Below are 18,376 nucleotides of genomic sequence, written 5' to 3'. Positions count from 1 at the left end.
AAAGACATTCAGTATAACAAAATAAATAGTGCCTGTTTGGGAGGATAACAGTTGAAATTGACACCCCTCGAAAACCATTGTCAACCTCCGCTTCGCGTCGGTTGACAATGGTTTTCTCGGGGTGTCAATTTCAACTGTTACCCTCCCAAACAGGCACTATTTATATAATATACAGGAAAACATTCATTATAATGCATTCGCGGATATATAGGGGGTCGGGGCGCTAGAAAACTCAAATTTATTCGATACACATTGTAAATTTACCTCCCGGAAAATAGGTATCGGACTCCCACCCCACCCCGGCAAACACGATTATCCCTGGGACCACCCCTGTACATTGTAAAACAAATATTGAAGCATGGTAACGGATGTCTTTTATTCTCCTTCCATTTTTATTATTATAGGTTTTTGTGTCACAATGAGAATGCTCGTAGTGTCAATTTCCATATAGGAGAATTGTTAAATGTAAAGAATTAGCTAGGCAACGCATGTTAAACATTGCCCAATATTGACCTAAATTAGATTGACGCTATAATCAAAAGATAGGAGACTCCAACTCGGAAATAATTTCACTCCTTATCTGTTTCGGTGGTTCACTTGTCCTCATAGTAAGTAAAATATAATACCTTTAAAACTTTCTTTGTAAAAATTTGGCCGAACATGCAGTTGATATTTTTTTCTTTAAAACATACTGCTCTAACAGGGCGAGGCAATTATCGATATTCCTAATTGATATATAAGTTTTGATATTCATCCGAAAAAAAACCCCAAACTTTTAACAGTGCAAAAGAGCAGTTTTCACTATAACTTTGTCAAGCAGGCTTTATCGAGTTTGAAAAAAATGTGTTTGTTTTCACTGCAAATATTTGAAGAAATGACATACAGTAAAATATGTATAAAGTAGAATTACAAAATCATAATTTGCGATAAAATTTTCGATAAAACATGATTTCTTACGTTTCAGAATGTTTCTGTCTGCCATCGTTTTAGTTCTTGTAATATGTCTTTATGTCATCTACACGAAAACCAAAAAAGTACCCAAGGTCAAGATAAACGGGAAAGCAGTACTGATAACTGGTTGTGATACAGGTAGGAATCTATTATATAGCCTGAGAGAGAGAGAGAGAGAGAGAGAGAGAGAGAGAGAGAGAGAGAGAGAGAGAGAGAGAGAGTTTAATATCTTTACATTTGAAAAATGTGTTAAAAATTCCTGTAAAGCTGAGTATGTACTCGTAACAATAACTATGGTGTCCGGATAGGGCCATTTGCGTTAGCGCGACATCGCGTTCAGGTAAACGAGACATCGCGCTAACACACAACACGCCGTCGCGCTAACGCAACTTTGCATAACATGCCGTCGCGCTAACACACAACACGCCGTCGCGCTAACGCAACTTTGGACAACACGCCGTCGCGCTAACGCAACTTTGCAAGTTTCACAGTCTAGTAGGAAGTCGTGTCCGGAAATATCAGACTGCGCATGCTTAAATATGTAGGCATGCACGCAAGCATGGATGAAAAATAAATAAAATGTACTTTGAAATACATATGCACATATATTGTGTTCAATTATTATCAATACATATGAATAAAAATATAGTTACTAGTATGTCACTGTATAAGGATATGCTAGAGTGCATATAAATTATTAATAAATCTACCAATTGATAAATTTAGCTTAAATATTTGATGTAATTTATTAATTTAGCAATGATAAATTTATAACATGTACATGTCACAAATTCACATTAGGTGCTCTGTATATTACGAAAGCAAAGAAATTTTAAAATGTAAAATTACAGGTATATAACATGTCACACTGGCGTCGGAAGCAAATTGAAAGTGGGGGGCTAGACTGATCCTCAGAAATATTGAGAGAGAAAAACCTAATTCCCAAAATCATGAAAATCCTAATCCGTGGGGGTAGGGGGTTATGCCTTTTACTCCAACTTCTAAATATTTCAAACGTACGTTATGGAACAATTATGTTTCCTGCGATAAAAAGGGGGGGGGCTGAACTCTATATTCTGCTATGTTCCTAAAGGTTAGGGCTCCCCCCCCCCCCCCACCGGTTCCGACGCCTATGTGTCATGAATATATTATTGTTGATTTAATGAATTTTATTAAATTATAATAATTCATATCCTTATACAGTGACACACTAGTAACTATATTTTTATTCATATGCATTGATAATAAATGAAAATAATATATATATTTCAAAGTACATTTTATTTATTTTTCATCCATGCTTGCGTGCATGCCTACATATTTAAGCATGCGCAGTCTGATATTTCCGGACACGACTTCCTACTAGATTGTGAAACTTGCAAAGTTGCGTTAGCGCGACGGCGTGTTGTGCAAAGTTGTGTTAGCGCGACGGCGTGTTGTGTGTTAGCGCGACGGCGTATTATGCAAAGTTGTGTTAGCGCGACGGCGTGTTGTGTGTTAGCGCGACGGCGTGTTGTGTGTTAGCGCGACGGCGTGTTGTGCAAAGTTGCGTTAGCGCGACGGCGTGTTGTGTGTTAGCGCGACGGCGTGTTGTGCAAAGTTGCGTTAGTGCGACGGCGTGTTGTGCAAAGTTGCGTTAGCGCGACGGCGTGTTGTGTGTTAGCGCGACGGCGTGTTATGCAAAGTTGCGTTAGCGCGACGGCGTGTTGTGTGTTAGCGCGACGGCGTGTTGTGCAAAGTTGCGTTAGCGCGACGGCGTGTTGTGTGTTAGCGCGACGGCGTGTTGTGTGTTAGAGCGACGGCGTGTTATGCAAAGTTGCGTTAGCGCGACGGCGTGTTGTGTGTTAGCGCGATGTCTCGTTTACCTGAACGCGATGTCGCGCTAACGCAAATGGCCCTTTCCGGACACCATAAATAACAATGAAAACTGCATGAGCCGATTACAAAACCGTCAGTTTGTTCTTACGGATGCATTGTTCTTGCTTATACTGTTTCCATGGTAATATTTCTAGACTTTTGATTACCCTTGTTTTCACTTCCATTCACGACTCCTGAATGTCTGTTCATTGTTTGCCTGGCTGAGAATGACTTTTAACATGTCATATAAAACATTTTCCGATACTTTCCCTCTGCATGACTGCTCTACGTACTAAAACCTGGTTTCATTGATAATTCTTAGTGGTTTGGAAAATCTGGCAATGACATTGGTTGCTCGAGTGCAAACAAGTTAATGATGGCTTCTGACTTGGTAACTTGTATGTTTGAAGGTTAATATTTACCAATATTTCTTGCAGCATTATAGCATTGAATGATTTATTTTTGACGTCGTCGTGTCAATAACTGCCGTCAGGTGAGCAGACAAATTGAATAACGCGCGTTAGCGCGTTATGATAATTTGTCTGCTCACCTGACGGCAGTTATTGACACGACGACGTCAAAAATAAATCATTTAATGCTTATATTTACATTCCCTTACTGAAGAAATCAACTGTTTACTGAAATAAATCGATATAAAGTGAAGACCACGGAGGGAGTAAATTAGTAACAGCAAGAACAGCTGATTTGTAATACCGGTTTAAACTGGTTTTCACAGAGACCGTTGAGATGAGATCGACGAGCATGAAAATATAATCCATGAAAAATAACTATTGAAATGTTGCTTTTAACAATAAAGTCAACTGTTTTGTTGAATAATTATAAAACATGGTGTTTTGACAACATTTATGAAATACATTTTTAACCGATTACATAGAAATCACTGTTTGAGAACTACTTATGTAAATTACATGTAAATTCATACGCAGTGAATAGGTGTTGCATTTAGAGGCATTTAAACATCACGGAATTCAATGGAAAAACACAGTAGAATGTAAATATTGCCATGTGTGTGTCTTTTTGTGAGTTTGTTAAACAAATGAATTAATCATACTTGCCCAACTGCAAATGGTCAAAGGTGTCGCATTGTGAATCTGTAGATCTTGCTATACCGATTTACATCTATAAAAAGGTTTTCAAAATATTTATTAGGCCAACTGCTTACATATTGGGTACATATTGGTGAATAAGGGAACATTTTTTTTTTAAATATATAATCTTGAGTGTGTAAGTTTCCTCTCCTCGGTCTTAAAGAATCCAATGAACTGACGTCTTGTCGTCTTCTTCAGTTCGTTTAACCAATTTACAACCTTGCATTGACAAGTTCCTTGAAACCTCTTCGAAACGGTTGTACTAAATACTACAGGTTATTAAGGGCGGATTGACATTAAAAAAAAACGGCCATGTCTATGGATTATCTTTTATAATCCCATGTTCATTTATTCTTGACACACAGAAATTAATTCACAGAAACTCGCAGCAAAATGACGCCGGCTTAGTTCAAGCACAAGTTTTCATTGATTTTATGACAAGTTTAGTTTGTTCACATACCATCATTTATATGATTTGATTTGAACATATTTTATTGCATTATATATTACAATGGGATTGGGCACAAGTTATAAAAACTTAATTCGCCCTCTCCATACATGTTAAACAAAAAAAAATACAATATTATTGCAGATACCTGATACAATAAAAAAAAATTACGCCAATACGTAGATATTTGATAAATGTAGTAATTTTAAGAAAGTTAATGTTATCTCATATTACATGTAGTATTACATGCATGCAAGGATGAACTAGATAAATAAATAAAAATAAGCAAGATGTTATCAACAAAAATAATCAGATTTGTGTTTATTCAAATCTGCCAGTTCCTTGAATATAGATTTGAACAATTGAAAAAAGGTATTTATTTTCACCCACACTGAGTGAGTCGTCTCCCCAAAGTAAGGAACGAGAGTGAAGAATACGAATTTTGCCAAATCTAAGAAATGTATTAATAAACTCTTCCCTTACAGTAGCATACTTAGTACAAGAGAAAAAGAAATGGTGTGCGTCTTCAATCTACCCACATGAACAGAGAGTGCTTGATATAATATTGCATCTAGATAGATCTATGTTTAGCGCACGATTTTGACGGAGTTTTGTGTGTAAAATATTAGTACGTCTTTTCCCACAACTGAAATAAGGAGGAGCTGGTTTGAACATATTTTATTGTATATATAATATACAAAGGGTTCGAACACAAGTTCTTGCAACTTACTAGGTTCTCACCCAAGGAGGAGCTACTGCTAGAGGTTTGGAAATTTTGTTTTTAAATAAGGATAACGAACTCGAATCTCTGATATCCAAAGGTAAGGAATTCCATTCGTTGACAACAGTTGGAACGAATGATGACTTATAAATTTGCAGTCTACACACGGGTATAATGTAGTTTTGTAAGTTTCTCGTATAATATGCAGATGCATTACATCGCATATCCGGTACAATATCTGACAGATATTCAGGTACTAAGATATTTTGTTATACTTTCATGTTAAATACTGAAATCTGATTGGTTAAGACGCAGTTAATAATATTTACTATTACCCTCAGCGTTAGCAACGCACTTGGCAACGGGTAACATTAAAAAATGTTACATGCGCGAAAATTATGCGCGTACGGTTCGCTGTAGAATTCACGTTATTCCTATATAAAAGCAGTAAAATTTTCTTAAAATTTTTAAAAAAGACATTCAGTATAACAAAATAAATAGTGCCTGTTTGGGAGGATAACAGTTGAAATTGACACCCCTCGAAAACCATTGTCAACCTCCGCTTCGCGTCGGTTGACAATGGTTTTCTCGGGGTGTCAATTTCAACTGTTACCCTCCTAAACAGGCACTATTTATATAATGGATTTTATACATTATATTTAACCTTTGAATTTTGCGTCTTGCATTAAGTGGTTCCCAGCCCGTTTCAAAATACAAAGATTCTCTAGAAGCAAAAATAGTTAGCCCAGTAACAATTCGGGCTGCTTGCAATTGTAGTTTCTCTAGTTTTTCAGAATCAAAAGCGTGATACCCTCCCCATACTACTGACGAATATTCCAACTGTGGTCGAATAAACGAGGTATACACAAGTGAAAGAGTTTTACGATTAGCTTTAAACTTAAGTTTTTTTTAGCAAACTAATTTTCTTATTAGCGTTACACAGTAAAATTTCTATGCGAGACGACCAACTAAGGTTTGATGAAAAAGTAACACCAAGATGCTTATGAGTTTGAACATATTCTAACTGACTATTTTGAAAAAGATTATAAAGATGTCATCAAATTTAAAATATACTAGACTTTGACCCGTGCGTGCACGGGTTGACATTGCATATTATGTCGGGCATTTTTAAAATAGTTACATCAAATTTGCACACCATGTTGACATTCAGAACTCTCGGAATTTTTCATATAAAACGCACTTCAAGTTATCTCCCGTAATTTCCTACATGAACAGAATATATAGCAAATTTTTAATGAAAATTTACACGTATTTGTATTATCGTTTTTTTTAGTTTATCCATGCACATGTGATATTGTGGAAACATAAACTAAAGAGCATCCCGTGATTTAGCGTGAATCTAATGCGCATGCGCAAGATTGTAAAATCCGAAAAATTCAGACGATTTCCGGATTTTTTAAAGGAATTTTTGTTGATTATTAATTAGCGAAGCCTGATTGAGAAAAAATAAAAACAAATTGGTAATCTCCACGTACCAATGATGTTAAAAGTATATAGAACAAACGACAGTACTCTTCCGATTCCTCGGTATTAAAGCCCAAAAATTCGAGTCTATTATTTTAATATAGTAGTATAGATATAGATATACTCTCTTTGTGAGGTATATATGCATTTCGTCAAGTAAGACCCCGAGTCAATATCCAGTATTTGATGACTATGCATGGATCTCCTAGTATTCCTTTATATCATGCTGCCTAATACTTATAAATACTCCACGGTAGAGACATTGGCACCATTAACGAGATCCACCGTTTAATTTTATACTGAATATTCTGTAGAATCTGCATTTGATTACGATCAAGGATAAAGATGATGGCAGTGTGAAATTAAAGCCAGGAATTACCATATACGACGTACTTTAGACCCTAGGGATATGGGCATCATATACGATCAAGGGTTATAAAACTTGACAATGAGGCCTCGCATGAAATAAATATCAATGAAATGGACAAAGCAAGCTCTCTCTCTCTCTCTCTCTCTCTCTCTCTCTCTCTCTCTCTAATTCTCTAATTCTAATTTCCCTAGCCTACCTTCATTATACAATCAAGATATTTGTGAAATTAGTTACATTACTTAGTAAGTATTGTAACTAATTTCACAAATATTTTGATAAGTATTACTTACAAAGTATGATTGTACTCAGATGTAATTGGGGTGTTAACATTTCAGTTTATAGTCTGTCCCAAGATATTTATGCAGCACATTTGAACGATTTTTATTAAAAATACACAAACCTATGAAAGAAGTACAATTGAAATAGTTGAAAGGGATAATTTTCAAGATACTTTCATTGACACATTATCATCTTTCACTCGGAGAAATTCATAGGAACGAAAACAGATTTCTTACGGAGATTTATAATGGGAAATGTTTACATCTTTTTCTTCATTTGGAATACACTCTGAATACATCGCACAATTTTTCAACGTTATCATCCGGGCTTGCTGCAATACAAAATCCCCGTAGACATAACATTTTTAGCATTGTATTGAAACCTGATAAGCTAACAGGGGCGTTTCGACTGAGAAATCTTGGAAATTTGTCATACTTTTAAATGAACATCATTTGAACCCTGAGGTATTTATAAAATATCGAGCAATTAAGCAAAATGTGAATCAAGAATATCTTGGGACAGAGTATAAAAAAATATGCAGGGTGTATCATTATTCTGACAAATCAAAACATTAAAATAGAAAAATAACTGGAATCTGACTTGTCTTCAGGGAATTTTTGTTTACATCATGCAATGCCTCATATTTCATCTTTCGTTTTCCCTGGATTGTAAATTTACCCTTTTCCCTATATAAACGAAGCAAATGCAGGCTTCATGTTATATTTACTTATAGATGTTCATTATTAACACCTAACATAGAAAAAACGTTTGGTTTCAGTATTCATAACAATTATTAAAACCACTCGATGGAATTTGGAAATTCAGGCGTCTTAGAAGAATTGCCAAGGAGAACTTGCTTCTTTACTTATAATTCCGTTTTTATCAGCCTTGGTTTTTTCAGTTTGCCTCCTAGAACAATATGGTTATTACCTATTTTCAAAATCGACAGTGAAAACCTGTCGACAATAAAAATGTCAGCTTCAATTACTGATATTTACCTGAAATGAACCCCGCAAACACCTTTTTGTCATTTTTTATTGCTTAACAAGATATCAGGTATTTTACTGGCACTAAGGTTTCTGTGGAATATCCCCTAAGTAACTTCTAGGACCTCGTTAGTTCGCCGTAAAATATCAAATGACTGATAATTAGGGAATTTTATTTAGAGATAAAGATTTAATTGCAGAATATTAGTTAAAATACTACTGCCAGCTTAAGTGCAGGTCAAATTGTTTATAAGGTAACCTTTTTATATAAAGATTGCCCGGAAAAACTAAACTTGACTGCAGGATGAAGGCAACGAGTATCGGATTAAATGACTATGTAAACCATATTTTAATTTAGATGGAAAGTAACAATTTGGTCAGCAGGATTAATAATGTTTCTGTCTTTACCGTTTTCAAATGGTATTTATAAGATTCCGTGGAATATATCTTGTCGTTTTTATTGGTGTATTGGTGTTTTAAGTAATACTAAGGGTCAAGTGACCATTCTTCTTCTTTTTTTTTACCAGAGCTGTTGAATTATCTTTCAAATATCTTTGAAATGTGATTGATTTCAACTGTGTAATTTGTAAAACAGCATATATTTTATAGAAGTATTATTAAATTTAAGACATATACTAGTATACATTTATCATTACCAATTTATGATAAATGATCTTGTAATTTTCAAAGAATTATTTTAGTGAAAAAAAAAATTCCTATTGACTAAGTTGTTCTATTATATCTTGAGTGATTGATGTTATTTCAGGGTTTGGACATGAACTCGCTAAAAGACTAGACCAGCTGGGGTTCACTGTATTTGCTGGATGCTTATCTGAAAAGAGCACAGGGGCTCAAGATTTACGAAAAACAAGTTCCAGACGTGTCCATGTCCTCAAACTAGACGTAACAAAGTCAGACGATATTGAACGGGCAACAGAAACCGTCCGGAAAATTTGCAAAGGCCCAGGTAAGGGCTCTCTCTCTCTCTCTCTCTCTGACTCTATCTGTCTGTCTGTCTGTCTGTCTCTCTCTCTCTCTCTCTCTCTCTCTCTCTCTCTCTCTCTCTCTGTTAATTAATCAGCAAGAAAAATATACCGTACCAACCATTACCATGTTCATTGCAAACAAGACACAAAATATCAAGTTTTACCAGATTTGTTGAAATTACAAGTATTTGTTCACTCTTAAAACAGTTTTAATATTTACTATTGCTTTGTAAGAACATAGAGCAGGAAAACTGTACATTTCCGGATATATTTCGGAGCCTGACCGGAGAACTATACACAATCGCCAAATAAAGCACACATCAAAAATTCTCTCGCCTCTTACTGAACAAAAAGACAGTATCAAAATCAAAGTATGTCATATTTTCTGTACATGTGCTTCCAAAATTTAGTACACACAGAGCAAATTATTCTTACATCATATTCAACCCCAGTGCACCGGTAATTCTGAATTATGCTGTTTTCAAACCCAAGGGCGTCAGGTTTTAATTTTCTGTAATGAATGACTTTAAAAACTCTGCATTTTTTGGTTTCAATTATCATTTTGCTTCAGTCTGCTTGTTTTGGGGTTTTTTCTTCATATTTACACGTTAAAACGATATAAAATAAAATGCATGTGGAGAAATCAATTATTGATCTGTGACAAAAATATCAGAAGGGAGTTTTGTTCATTTAGAGGGTGAAAGTTTAAGGTCATTCCAAAAATGCATCAATAACCTAATAGAATACATACTGATTATGCTTTACATAATTTTCTTGCGTTAGTTTCTAATCTTGTAAGCTATTTAACTTTTGCACAAGTAGATTTGGCGAACCTTTTAGACATCAAACATTTCTGGTTAATCAGAATGGTAATTATGTCATATCGTGAAGTTAAAGACGCATGGTCACGGTTTTGGTCATAATTTTTTTTCGTTTCTAACGTTTACAATGCTTCAGTAAGGTATTTCTTGTAGTCAACCAGAGTGTCAGTCGTCGAGTTATAAGCGGGATACAGAGCTTACTAGTACTATGTTTTGTTATGTTAACAAAGCTCAGGTCATGCTTATGCTTACATTTTCAATGTTTGATAAAATTGCCAGGTTTAGACCTAAAATGAATGTGATAAACGCTAGCATAGGAACTGTTCATTTAAGTTCAAAACGAATTGGCAGACAGTAAAAAATCAGATTGTAAAAGAAGTTTGGCCAGTGACTAAATTGAACCAATGTAAACAAAGACATGGCACGAGCCTTGTTTACATAACAAACAAGAGGCCCATGGGCCACATCGCTCACCTGGGGAACAATGGGTATGATAAAATCAGCTTAATGAAGTCATAATACAAACAATCTGGACAATGTACAATAATACATGTAGATCCTGTAAAAATAAAATCCATTTTTCCCCCTGGATATTCTTATGTTTATAATCATTAGTCCCTTTTCTAACAGGATGATTTTATAGTCATATCACATGTTGAGTATTGCAGTCCTCAAAAAAGATCCTTTACAATTGTTTATATATGGGATATTAAGCTACATCAAACTCTGAACCTTCTTGTGAGGCCGAAGAATTGTCCTGGAGCCAAAGTCTTAACAATTATAAAGAATCATCTGGTTGATTAGTTTCTGAGAAGAAGATTTTAAAAGATTTACTCAATATATTCCTTTGTAAAACTTTAACACCCCCCCCCTCCAATGGGCCTCACCCTACCCCAAGGGATCATGTTTTCACAACTTTGAATCTACACTACCTGAGGATACTTCAACACAAGTTTAAGCTTTCCTGGCTGTTTAGTTTCTGAGAAGAAGATTTTTAAAGATTTACTCTATATATTCCTATGTACAACTTCGACCCCCCATTGTGCCTCACCCTACCCCGAGGGATCATGAATTTCACAACTTTGAATCTACACTGCCTGAGGATGCTTCCACACGAGTTTCAGCTTTCCTGGCTGATTAGTTTCTGAGAAGAAGATTTTCAAAGATTTACTCTATATATTCCTATGTAAAACTTTGACCCCCCATTGTGGCCCCACCCTACCCCTGGGGGTCATGATTTTCACAACTTTGAATCTACACTGCCTGAGGATGCTTCCACACAAGTTTCAGCTTTCCTGGCTGATTAGTTTCTGAGAAGAAGAATTTTAAAGATTTACTCTATATATTCCTATGTAAAACTTCGACCCTCCATTGTGGCCCACCCTACCCCCAGGGATCATGATTTTCACAACTTTGAATCTGCACTACCTGAGGATGCTTCCACATAAGTTTCAGCTTTCCTGGCTGATTAGTTTTTGAGAAGAGGATTTATAAAGATTTACTCTATATATTCCTTTGTAAAACTTCGACCACCCCATTGTGGCCCCACCCTACCCCTGGGGGTCATGATTTTCACAACTTTGAATCTACACTACCTGAGGATGCTTCCACACAAGTTTCAGCTTTCCTGGCTGATTAGTTTCTGAGAAGAAGATTTTTAAAAATTTACTCTATATTTCTATGTAAAACTTTAACACCCCCCCCCAATGTGGCCTCACCCTACCCCCAGGGATCATGATTTTCACAACTTTGAATCTACACTGCCTGAGGATGCTTCAACACAAGTTTCAGCTTTCCTGGCTGATTAGTTTCTGAGAAGTAGAATTTTAAAGATTTACTCTATATATTCCTATGTAAAACTTCGACCCTCCATTGTGCCCCACCCTACCCCCAGGGGTCATGATTTTCACAACTTTGAATCTGCACTACCTGAGGATGCTTCCACATAAGTTTCAGCTTTCCTGGCTGATTAGTTTTTGAGAAGAGGATTTTCAAAGATTTACTCTATATATTCCTTTGTAAATCTTTAACACCCCCCCCCCCCATGTGGCCTCACCCTACCCCTGGGAGTCATGATTTTCACAACTTTGAATCTACACTACCTGAGGATGCTTCCACACAAGTTTCAGCTTCCTGGCTGTTTAGTTTCTGAGAAGAAGATTTTTAAAGATTTACTCTATATATTCCTATGTACAACGTCGACCCCCCCATTGTGCCCCACCCTACCCCCAGGGATCATGATTTTCACAACTTTGAATCTACACTACCTCAGGATGCTTCCACACAAGTTTCAGCTTTCCTGGCTGATTAGTTTCTGAGAAGAAGATTTTTAAAGATTTACTCTATATATTCCTATGTAAAACTTCGACCCCCCATTGTGGCCCCACCCTACCCCTGGGGGTCATGATTTTCACAACTTTGAATCTACACTACCTCAGGATGCTTCCACACAAGTTTCAGCTTTCCTGGCTGATTAGTTTCTGAGAAGAAGATTTTTAAAGATTTACTCTATATATTCCTATGTAAAACTTCGACCCCCCATTGTGGCCCCACCCTACATCCAGGGGTTCATGAATTTCACAACTTTGAATCTACACTACCTGAGGATGCTTCCACACTAGTTTCAGCTTTCCTGGCTGATTATTTTATGAGAAGTAGAATTTTAAAGATTTACTCTATATATTCCTATGTAAAACTTCGACCCCCCATTGTGGCCCGCCCTACCCCTGGGGGTCATGAGTTTCACAACTTTGAATCTACACTACCTGAGGATGCTTCCACACAAGATTCAGCTTTCCTGGCTTTCTGGTTCTTGAGAAGAAGATTTTTGAAAATTTCTCGAAATTTTTCATTAATTTCTAATTAACTCCCCTTGAAAACGAGTGTGGCCCGTAATTTTCACAACTTTGAATCCCCTTTGCCTAAGGATGATTTGTGCAAAGTTTAGTTGAAATTGGCCCAGTAGTTCTTGAGAAGATGTTGAAAATGTGAAAAGTTTACGGACAGACGGACAGACGGACGGACAGACAGACAGACGGACGACAGACAAAATGTGATCAGAATAGCTCACTTGAGCTTTCAGCTCAGGTGAGCTAAAAAGTGTAAGCTTTGATCTTGCTTATAGCTTCAGGCCGATTCTCAAATTTTGGTTGATCATATGAAATGCATCCCTTCAGCACTGTAAACCAATAAAAAGTTGAAAAATAACATTTGACCAAAATCGTGACCATGCCCCTTCAACTTAATATATAGACGAAAATGCAAAAGAAATCAAGTAAGTACATGTAATATGATCACTACTTGATTTTACGATTAAGAGTTTTTTTCTTTACATGGGGTTAAAAGGGAGGAAGAACTTTAATGAAAAAAATTATTTAATTATTAATGAGTTTACTGCGGTTTCATCAATATTCATCTGCAAAAGTTTTTGTGGATTTGTTAAGTGTAAAAAGTTTTTTTTAGACTATTTAATATAATTGAACAATTGCCATGTTAATGACATTTATATCCATTTATCTTTCTATCATAAACATTTGATTTTAAATTTATGAATCAATATAACAACGAAATCAACAAAATCAGTCTGAACGATATTGATGTTTCCCTTGATATACTTCATCTTGTCCAATAAAATATAACAAAATAGTCAAGTTATATCGAAAAGGACATTCATGAACCCCAAATAGAGTTATTCCAATTGGTCTCCACTGAAAGGGATATGTATATTTGCTAAGAAAATTGACAAAAAGACGGAAATAGAAACCTGAGACAGAGTTTACAGACCTCCGGTGACTATCAATAAAAATCTGCACTAACAGAAATATTGAATTCGCCCATAATCTTATTTTCCTGCATTTATTTTTCCGCGGAATTCTCACTGTCATAAATCATTTCAAAGAAGTTTTGCCATGCAGCTCATGTACAGCTTTAATGACCCACCATCTTCGTTACAATCTGAATCTTGTCATAGCGACGGGAACAGGAAATATTAACAAGAATTAGCGGGAGAAGTCTGAAGACGTGTAACCTGAGGAAATCCGATTTATGGGACAGTGTTCTTCTTGATTATTTACGATACATACCGCCAGACTGCGCCAGCTTTCTTTTTTCAGGTCTCTGGGCCCTCGTTAACAATGCCGGTATTGACAGTTTTGGTGATGTAGAGTTTTGCACCATGGATATGTATCGCAGAGTTGCGGAGGTTAATTTGTTTGGAATGATCCAAGTCACCAAAGCGCTACTTCCGTTAATAAGACACTCTAAAGGTAGATGTCTATACAAAACTCGTGAAATTGGGTCAGATTTATTTAATTTGATTAAACCTTACAAGAGCACATAAATGTAAGAGTTTTGAATGAAGCGTTTTATACACGATTAATTGTAAGCCTATATTCTATACGGACAGAACAAATAATTAGTTTGAATAAACATTTAATTATTTGATTAAGTAAGTGTATTTAAAATATTTCAAAGTTTTTAAGATTTCTGCTTTTAACACATTTATAATGTTTTGTTTATTTGATAAAGGTAGAGTTGTCAATGTCACCAGCGTGAAAGGTATCATCGCTCGACCAACAATTTCTGTTTACGGAATCACCAAATTTGGCGCCGAAAACTTTTCCGATTGCCTTCGATTGGAAATGAGGAAATTCGGAGTCAAGGTCTCCATTGTAGAGCCTGGAAATTTTGGTGGATTGACAGGGATTGTGAAAGACCAGAATGTAATTAATCTTGCTTTCAAACATTGTTGAATCGTTAATTTTCGCGGGGACAAAAATTCGTGGATTGCATGGGTACATACTTTTCATGAATATCAAAACCCTGCTTATGCCTCCATAGTTATTAGTCACCTACCGGTTTTCACCTCTTTTTCCTCTGCGTCCGTCAGTCCGTCTGTCCGTCCGTCTGTCTGTCTGTCGCACTTCAGTTTTCCACACTTTTTTTCTTTATGCGTTTGAGGAATAATATGAAATTTGCTGAACAGCTTCAAAATGTCAAACTACAGATCAAGTTTACATTTTTGTAGCGTCTGGTTGACATCTTTTCGAGAAAATCAATTTTTTATATTCCATTTAATGTTCGGGTTCGATATTCTGCATAACAGTGCATTGTTTTCACAATTTCCACAAACCGGTAGGGGACGTGTATTGTTATGCAATACTCAGAATGCTTGTTATTTATAGAAAACCGTTGATCCTCGAACAGTATGTATTATGCAATTCAAATAAATATTCCCCTTTAATATTACAGATGCAAGCGTGTGAACAATACATCTCTTTATGAATTTAAACCTAAATTGATCACTTAATCATATAATTACATATATAGCACTTTGTCTTGTGATGCAGAATAGACAAATGCATGTGAATCATATCATGGACAGTATTCTGAAAGAATACACACTTTAGTTTTACAAGCAAGTTTGATATTTCTTTTTTAAAAGCTCAAACGACTAGTGGACGAGATGGAATTGATGTGGGACAGAGCCGATAAAGAGATCAGAGAAGCGTATGGGAGAGAGCATTTAGAGGAACAGCGCAATGGCCTTTACAAAGCTCCCGAAAACTGCGCCTTAAGCTTGGAACCTGTCCTTTGCGCCCTAGAAGACGCCATAGTAAGCGAAAACCCTGCTATCCGGTATCTTGTCGATGGCGGGAGGGGTTTGCTCGACTGGCATAACGTAAGTGTAAAAAAAAAAATGCATTTTTCTTGAAACGTAATGGGCACAAAAAAAATGGAATTACTCATTTACCAAATCTAAAAAAAAAACAAAAAAACTAGTTCATTACACAATGTTTTCATTAAAAGTTCATCAATATTTTTCAAAAAGTAGATTGAAGAACTTTTTTCAAAGTGTCTCACTTCTGACTTTTTAATAGATGTTAAACATTGTATGATTAGATTTCAGAAGATAGTGAACTTGGGTGCCATTTTTAGCTAAATTATTTATAAATACGTAGATTGTCTTCAGAGAGAGAAAGAGAGAGAGAGAGAGAGAGAGAGAGAGAGAGAGAGAGAGAGAGAGAGAGAGAGAGAGAGGTTTAAATATATTGGACTTTTAAAGATCGAATTTGTTATCATGTTTGCATGGTTATAGATATTCAAGTGTGTCAAAGACGAAATTGTTAAAAGCTTAACCCCATGGCTCAAAATAAAAATGCATTGAGGTTTACAATATTAGTTTGTGTTGAATTTTAGTGGTTTGGACGTTTACATTATTACTTGCCAACCGAATGGATGGATTTCATCATAGACCAGGCTTGGAAATTTGGAATTCGCTAATGGATTACTTGCAAGCAAAGGGACTACTTACGATTTTAAAGCTAAAAAGAGCATTGTGAAAAAGGTTAGCGAAAATGAAGGCTTAAATACTGTATGAAGCTAGCTAACTACTAAGTTCAGGATTACCATGGGGACTCAGCGATTTATATTGTATGCCCTGTACATGCATACCCAATTTGGGCACACATGCGGGGTTTAATACTTTAAATTAATTTTTCTAATTTACATGTATATATCTAACTCCTTCTTGCATGATATTGACAATAAATTAAAGTATCCAGGTTTTTATGAATTGTGTGGCTAATGAGCATGTACACATTTTGTTTTTATTCAACTCTATTTTCTGAGAATTGTGGCACTGCCGCCTTACAGTGAATTTATTCTAGCTTAACTACAACGCAATATTAACACGGTTAGGATATTTTTGAAACTACGTATATTAAAGATGAAAACAAAACAAGACGGAAAGCTTTCTTTCTCTAAATATTTAAACACTTCCTGCAGACAAAACTAAAAACAAAGATTTTAAGGCCATGGTACCAAAAACAATGCATGCAAGCAACAGTAAAACTATTTATACGTATATAAATACAGTGATTCATGTTGACTATTGAGTTCAGAAGGAGAAGTAGCCTTATCTTCTTTTTTAGGTGATTTTCAAAATGTTTTATGACACCTCTGAGTATTTTCCCTCGAACATCTCTGGCAGTTGTAGTTGCCTTACTCCGGAATTTGTGCTTTTATTTCTTTTAGATTGTTTTATCATGCAGGATCTAGACATATTTAATATCTATAATAGAGGAAGTACTAGGTTTCTGGCTGTGATTTTCGTAAGGCCGGATCATAAAATATAGCGATAAAAGTATTTAAAGTGACAAAGTCCAATTATTAGGAAATTTTATGGAAGATGATTGAAAGATGACAGAGAAATAATCGTTTTCTAAACAACCTATACAGATACGTCGCATTTTCGTTATTTTTACTGTAAGGTTAAGACATTTATGCATCATAAATTAATCTAAATATCCAACCATAACAAAATAGCAAAAAATAATCATAATTGTTCGTAAAAAAAATAAACAAAAATTATCATTTCCCTTGTATATACACATGTATATTTAAACCCCATCGAAATATGAATACTTTTTATACTTATCGTTATTAATAATTAATATGTTTGAATTTCAGAATCTTTTTTTTAACTTTTAACTCTCTGGGCATGATAACTTATCGCTGAATGTAAAGTGTACACAATATTTAAATAATAATTAAAGTGTATAGACCAATACTATATACTAATGAATACACCCAAACATATCTGGCAAGTCATCACAGGGTAGTGTAATCATAAGTGTTAAAGAGACATGGTGACACACAAACCAATGATTAATTACCAAACATCAAATTTTAAAATGAACCCATTGTTTAATAATTATACTATATATATATAAGGCGAACTTTATTTACAGAAACAGGTGCTTAGGAACTGATATACGAAACTGCTGATTTCCAGGCAAAATAATTTAAGTACAAAAAAGTATGTATGGTTCTACTGCATTCTATTCTCAGGAAATATAATCTTGTTATAGAAATTTTTTATGAAAAGCCTCCCTGTAAAGCTATTGATTTATCTTTCATTTCATTTGTTTGAAGAAAAATGAATTAATTACGTTCGCAGTCCCTGTTCATTTATTATTATACCTTTGAGCAAAGAGTTCCACACCTGCGTCTTTTATAAGGAAAAACAAAGATTATACTTAGGCAAATTTTAGTATACCGGATATTAGATTGCGCATAGCGACATTGCGTGCAACAAGCCACTTAGGAAAGTCTTCAGTAAAAGGAGTACAAAAAGGTAGGGAGGCTGGGTGGTCAACCAAATTACCGTCAGATCTACCTTACATTTTTAGATATGATTTTTTTTAGCTATTTATAAACTATTATTTACTAGTAGTTTAAAAAAAGCTGATATAAATTGTAGCTTCATAAATTTCAATATAGTTTGACTTTAAAGTTTGAATGTTTTCTTAGATCTAAAGGAACTTAGACATGATTTGAGTTGAAAATTTTATATTTAATTT

At 35.2% G+C, this 18,376-nt stretch overlaps 1 protein-coding gene across 2 annotated transcripts; it reads left to right on the top strand.

Annotated features, from left to right (window-relative positions):
• Nucleotides 1-472: 472 nt before the first annotated feature.
• Nucleotides 473-16,855, top strand: LOC128165098 (D-beta-hydroxybutyrate dehydrogenase, mitochondrial-like). Of its 2 annotated transcripts, none has more exons than XM_052829313.1 (7): nucleotides 473-608; nucleotides 965-1,089; nucleotides 8,973-9,173; nucleotides 14,126-14,278; nucleotides 14,541-14,734; nucleotides 15,457-15,693; nucleotides 16,212-16,855. In XM_052829313.1, the coding sequence occupies exons 2-7, from the start codon at nucleotides 966-968 to the stop codon at nucleotides 16,293-16,295; spliced, it is 993 nt and encodes a 330-aa protein (XP_052685273.1). In that variant the 5' UTR covers nucleotides 473-608; nucleotide 965; the 3' UTR covers nucleotides 16,296-16,855. The 2 variants fall into 2 exon arrangements, with proteins under 2 accessions (XP_052685273.1, XP_052685279.1); XM_052829319.1 differs by having other exon boundaries at nucleotides 14,126-14,284; nucleotides 14,547-14,734; nucleotides 16,212-16,853.
• The last annotated feature ends 1,521 nt before the right edge of the window (nucleotides 16,856-18,376 follow it).

The sequence above is a fragment of the Crassostrea angulata genome, chromosome 1 (genome assembly GCF_025612915.1).
Source record: "Crassostrea angulata isolate pt1a10 chromosome 1, ASM2561291v2, whole genome shotgun sequence".
In the NCBI taxonomy this organism is placed as follows: Eukaryota; Metazoa; Mollusca; class Bivalvia; order Ostreida; family Ostreidae; genus Magallana; species Magallana angulata.
The sequence above is the reverse complement of the archived record's forward strand: the minus strand, read 5'-3'. Positions and strand labels throughout refer to the sequence as shown.

What these genes read in the sequence shown, in the direction of transcription:
- LOC128165098 (XM_052829313.1), top strand. Translation starts at nt 966, where the DNA reads ATGTTTCTGTCTGCCATCGTTTTAGTTCTTGTAATATGTCTTTATGTC. An exon ending in GAAAATTTGCAAAGGCCCAG is followed by an intron (nt 9,174 to 14,125) that starts GTAAGGGCTCTC and finishes TTCTTTTTTCAG; the next exon opens with GTCTCTGGGCCCTCGTTAAC. An exon ending in GTTAATAAGACACTCTAAAG is followed by an intron (nt 14,279 to 14,540) that starts GTAGATGTCTAT and finishes TATTTGATAAAG; the next exon opens with GTAGAGTTGTCAATGTCACC.